This window comes from Protobothrops mucrosquamatus, unplaced genomic scaffold (assembly GCF_001527695.2).
Source record: "Protobothrops mucrosquamatus isolate PMUCROS unplaced genomic scaffold, P.Mucros_1.0 scaffold6036, whole genome shotgun sequence".
Lineage (NCBI taxonomy): Eukaryota > Metazoa > Chordata > Lepidosauria > Squamata > Viperidae > Protobothrops > Protobothrops mucrosquamatus.
The window spans coordinates 58,471-63,309 of NW_015391875.1; the positions used below are offsets into that span (position 1 = coordinate 58,471).

The window sequence follows — 4,839 nt, forward strand, 5'->3', positions numbered from 1 at the left end:
GCCCCCTCATGACTCGTGGACTTCAACTCCCAGAATTCCTGAGCCAGCATGGAGGAACTTTGGCCCCCTCATGACTCGTGGACTTCAACTCCCAGAATTCCTGAGCCAGCATGGAGGAACTTTGGCCCCCTCATGACTCGTGGACTTCAACTCCCAGAATTCCTGAGCCAGCATGGGGGAACTATGGCCCCCTCATGGCTTGTGGACTTCAACTCCCAGAATTCCTGAGCCAGCATGGAGGAACTTTGGCCCCCTCATGGCTTGTGGACTTCAACTCCCAGAATTCCTGAGCCAGCATGGGGGAACTATGGCCCCCTCATGGCTTGTGGACTTCAACTCCCAGAATTCCTGAGCCAGCCATGCTGGCTCAGGGAGAGGTTTCCAAGCTGAGCCAGGCTGGCAGAGGGAATTCTGGGAGTTGAAGTCCACCAGTCACAAAAGAGCTCAAGGTGGCCTACCCCTGGGCTAGACCATTCCGGATCAACTTGCTTTTTCTGTTGTGGCTTGCTGGGCCTCTTCCTACTCCCTGGCACAGGTAAGTCCTCGGCTTACGACCACGATTGAGCCCAAAATTTCTCTCGCTGAGCGAAACAGTTGCTAAGTGAGCTTTACCCCATTTTACGACCTTCCTTGCCACCGTTGCTGAGGGAATCGCAGTTCTCAAGTTAACAACATGGTTGTTGTATGAATCTGGCTTCCCCATGGGCTTGGCTGGTCAGGAGGGGATCACGTGACCACCTCCCCCCCCCCGGGCACTGAGACCCTCCTCGGTACCTGCCGGTGGCCGAGCGTCTGAATTCTGACCATGTGACTGGTCGTAAAGTGTGAAAGGTCGTAGGTCCCTTTTTTTCAGCACCGTTGTAACTTCAAACCGTCACTAAATGAGCTGTGGTGAAGTCGAGGACTGCCTTATAGGACCGGGGGGGGAGTGCTAAGGGACGCCGTTCTCCTGCCTCTGGGTCAGGCCCCAGTTCTGGCCCAGGGCCACCGGGCCTTGGCTCGTCCCCCTTTTCCCTCCCTGACCCAACTCGGACTCCCCCAGCCTCACTTCCGAGGCCCCCGAAGAGTCTGGGGTCCACGACTTCCCTGCCCCTCTCACCTGGGCTGGGCTGCCCCACAGAAGAACCTCGATCGCCCCATTTAAGGGAGAGGACAGCAAGAAGGGGGCACCGGCTCAACCTCTTTCGCCTCTTTTCTCCCCGCTCTTCCCCNAAATCTCAGGATTTAAAAAACAAATCTCAGAATAGGTTTCTCTATAGGTATAGTATAGGTCAGGGGTAGGCAACCTTGGCTCTTTTATGAGTGGTGGACTTCAACTCCCAGAATTCCTGAGCCAGCCACGCTGAGGGGAAAGGGAGAGGTTTCCAAGCTGAGCCATGCTGGCTCAGGAATTCTGGGAGTTGAAGTCCACGAGTCATAAAGTTGCCAAGGTTGAGGACCTCTGATTTAGGGCAGGGGTAGGCAACCATGGCTCTTTTATGACTCATGGACTTCAGCTCGCAGAATTCCTGAGCCAGCATGGAAACCTCTCCCTTTCCCCTCAGCATGGTTGGCTGGGGAATTCTGGGAGTTGAAGTCCACGAGTCATAAAGTTGCTAAGGTTGGGGGCCCCTGCTATAGAGTCCTTGGTGTTGTTTGAGCTGGGTTGCTTTCTTGCAGATGTTTCATGACCCAAACGGGTTGATCACTGATGATGTTACCTAGTTTGGGTCATGAAACATCTGCAAGAAAAACCACCCAGCTCAGAGAGCACCAGGGACCCCACAGCCCTCCCCCGACCCCCTCCTCCTCCTCCTCCTCTCCATAAACCCCACCCCTTTCTAGCACTACAGATGTTACCTAGTTTGGCTCATGAGACATCTACAGGAAAACCACCCAGCTCAGAGAGCACCAGGGACCCCTCCTCTCTTTCCTCCTCTTCCCCTCCACCCCCCAATTGCTAGAGCAGGGTGATCTTATCACCGTCCGAAGCCATGAGGTCTCTTGGTTGATGCTCCCCAGAAAGTCCCAGCGGCTCGGCCCGGCCGTTGGCCCACCTGGCAGGTCTGAAGTTGCCTCTGGGTGTCCTCTGCTGGGGCAGAGTCCAGGGGTCTCCTCCTCGACCCACTCTCTTCTCCCCCAACCCTCACAGGCTCTGGATTACTGCCACAGCATGGGGGTCATGCACCGGGACGTCAAGCCACACAACGTGATGATCGACCACGAGCATCGGAAGGTGAGGCCGCTGCCGTTGAGACCGAGGTCCAGAGCGCGGCAGGGCGGCCAGCAGGCCCTGCGGGGCAGCGGTCGGCTGTCCTGGTCAGAAGCAAGGCCCGAGAGGAGAGCGGTTCCTGGGAGAGACGGTGGCCCAAGAGTCACCCAGGGACGCCACTCCAGAGCTTCCTGAATCCTAACTCGCATCTCTGGTAGCTTAGCTGGCTTTGGCCAGCTCTGTGGCGTTGGAAGCTTCGGCCCTTGACCTGCTCTGACTGCCCAGTCCTTCTGTGCATCTGCAGCAGGGGTCTCCAACCTTGGCCACTTGAAGACTTGTGGACTTCAACTCCCAGAATTCCCCAGCCAGCTTGGCTGGCTGGGGGATTCTGGGAGTTGAAGTCCACAGGTTCTGAACGTGGCCTCAGTTGAACACCCTTGCATCAGACCATGTTGGCCGAGGAATTCTGGGAGTCAAAGTCCACAGGTTCTTAAAGTGGCCACAATTGAACACCTTTGTGTTAGACCAGAGGTGTCAAACCTGGCCCTTTTCTGAATTGTGGACTTCAACTCCCAGAATTCCTCAGCCAGCCATGCTTTCAGTTCATGCAGTCTAGATCAGGGGTCTTCAAACTTGGCCCCTTGATGACTTGTGGACTTCAACTCCCTGGGGTGTGCCTGGCTGAGGAATTCTGGGAGTTGAAGTCCACAAGTCATCAAAGGGGCAAGTTTGAAGACCCCTGTGTTAGACCATGCTGGCTGGAGAATTCTGGGAGTTGAAGTCCACAGGTCTTAAAGTGGCCACAGTTGAACACCTTTGGGCTAGACCAGGGGTGTCAAACTCGCCACGTGACGTATCGCAACTTTTTTTTCCATTGCCGGCAATGGGGTGGGCGCAGCTTCTGTATGATGAAACTGATCCATGGGCTGGCAGTTTGACACCCCTGGGTTAGACCATGTTAGCTGAGGAATTCTGGGAGCTGAAGTCCACAAGTCTTAAAGTGGCCGCCACGGTAGAACACCCTTGCGTTAGACCCTGCTGGCTGGGGAATTCTGGGAGTTGAAGTCCACAGGTCTTAAAGTGGCCAAGGTTGGGGACCCCCGATCTACGGTGATCCCTTTCTGAAGGGGGAGCTTTCTTTCTCCTGGAGTGATGAGCCCAGGCCTTCCCAATTCAGCTCCGTGCTTCCCAGTCCTGGACCAGGCTAGCATCTGCTTCCAGATGCCGGTCTGTTGTCTCCTCTGCTCTTTGGAAAGGAACAAAGAGTGGCTGATTCCTCCCTAGAAAAACTGATTCAGTGCTCAGAAGCTTTTTTTTTTTCCTAATTTTTCAACTCCTTCCCCAATTCTACGGCCTGCTGCAGCTGCGCCTGATCGACTGGGGACTGGCAGAATTCTACCACCCGGGACAAGAATATAACGTCAGAGTGGCTTCCCGGTACTTCAAGGGACCGGAGCTTTTGGTGGATTACCAGGTAAGCTGGCAGCTCAGAAGGGGGGCTGCCTGGGGGGAGGAATCCGGGAGGAGCTGCAGCCGAGGTGGGGGACAGATGCAGCCTCAGCTCTGCTCGTCCACCCCCCTGCCTGCCGTTCCCAGTTGTTCCAGTCCGTTGATGGGTTGGGAAAGACCTTGAGCCACTGGGCCACCTCAGGTGCCCAAGAAGTGTTAGTACCACTTTATAATATCTTGGTAAGGCCACACTTGGAATACTGCATCCAGTTTTGGTCACCACGATGTAAAAAATATGCTGAGACTCTAGAAAGAGTGCAGAGAAGAGCAACAAAGATGATTAGTGGACTGGAGGCTAAAACATATAAAGGACAGTTGCAGGAACTGGGGATGTCTAGTTTAAATAAGGACTGGGGGAGACAGGATAGCAGCCTTCCAATATCTGAGGGGCTCTCACAGAGAATAGGAGAGAAGCAACCTGGAACTGAGGGGAAATTCCCTGATTGGGAGAAAATTAACCAGTGGAACAACTTGCCTCCAGAAGTCGTGGGTGCTCCAACACTGGAAGGTTTTAAGAACAGATTTGGACCCCCATTTGTCCGGAATGCTATAGGGCAGGGGTAGGAAATGTTGGCTCTTTTATGACTGGTGGACTTCAACTCCCAGAATTCCTGAGCCAGCATGGGGGAAACTTTGGCCCCCTCATGACTCGTGGACTTCAACTCCCAGAATTCCTCAGCCAGCATGGCTCAGCTTGGAAACCTCTCCCTTTCCCCTCAGCATGGCTGGCTCAGGAATTCTGGGAGTTGAAGTCCACCAGTCATAAAAGAGCCGAGGTTGCCTACCCCTGGGCTAGGGTCTCCTGCTTGAGCAGGGGGTTGAACTAGAAGACCTCCGAGGTCCCTCCCAGCTCTCTTAATTCGTCCATGAGAAGAATGATCCACCAGCCCTGAGTCTCTTGAAGAGAGGGAACTTTCGGCAGGAGCTTCTCTGCCAGTGGAAGGACCTTCCTTCGGGAGTCAGGGCCCTTCTTTGCATATTGGCCAGAAGGCCATCCTGGCAGGGCTGGGGAGAGGAAACTAGGCCCCTGAGAATGCAGAGGGGGTGGAGGGGGCACCGGAGATTGCGGGGGGGGAGGGGGCGCCACCTGAAGGTCAAGTCTCCGCTATCCTGCCTGGGCTGCTGGGGGGGGGGGGCCG

The 4,839-nt window shown here is 55.1% G+C and overlaps 1 protein-coding gene across 1 annotated transcript in view; it reads left to right on the forward strand.

The window, feature by feature from the left end:
* LOC107300056 (casein kinase II subunit alpha) overlaps window positions 1-4,839 on the forward strand; it is a gene marked incomplete at its 3' end in the record, with an annotated part of 12,276 nt that overhangs the window by 3,800 nt on the left and 3,637 nt on the right. Inside the window, exons 2-3 of the mRNA XM_029286932.1 lie at window positions 2,081-2,215; window positions 3,555-3,665. Coding sequence (XP_029142765.1) covers window positions 2,081-2,215; window positions 3,555-3,665 — 246 coding nt within the window. The remainder of the gene's footprint in view (window positions 1-2,080; window positions 2,216-3,554; window positions 3,666-4,839) is intronic.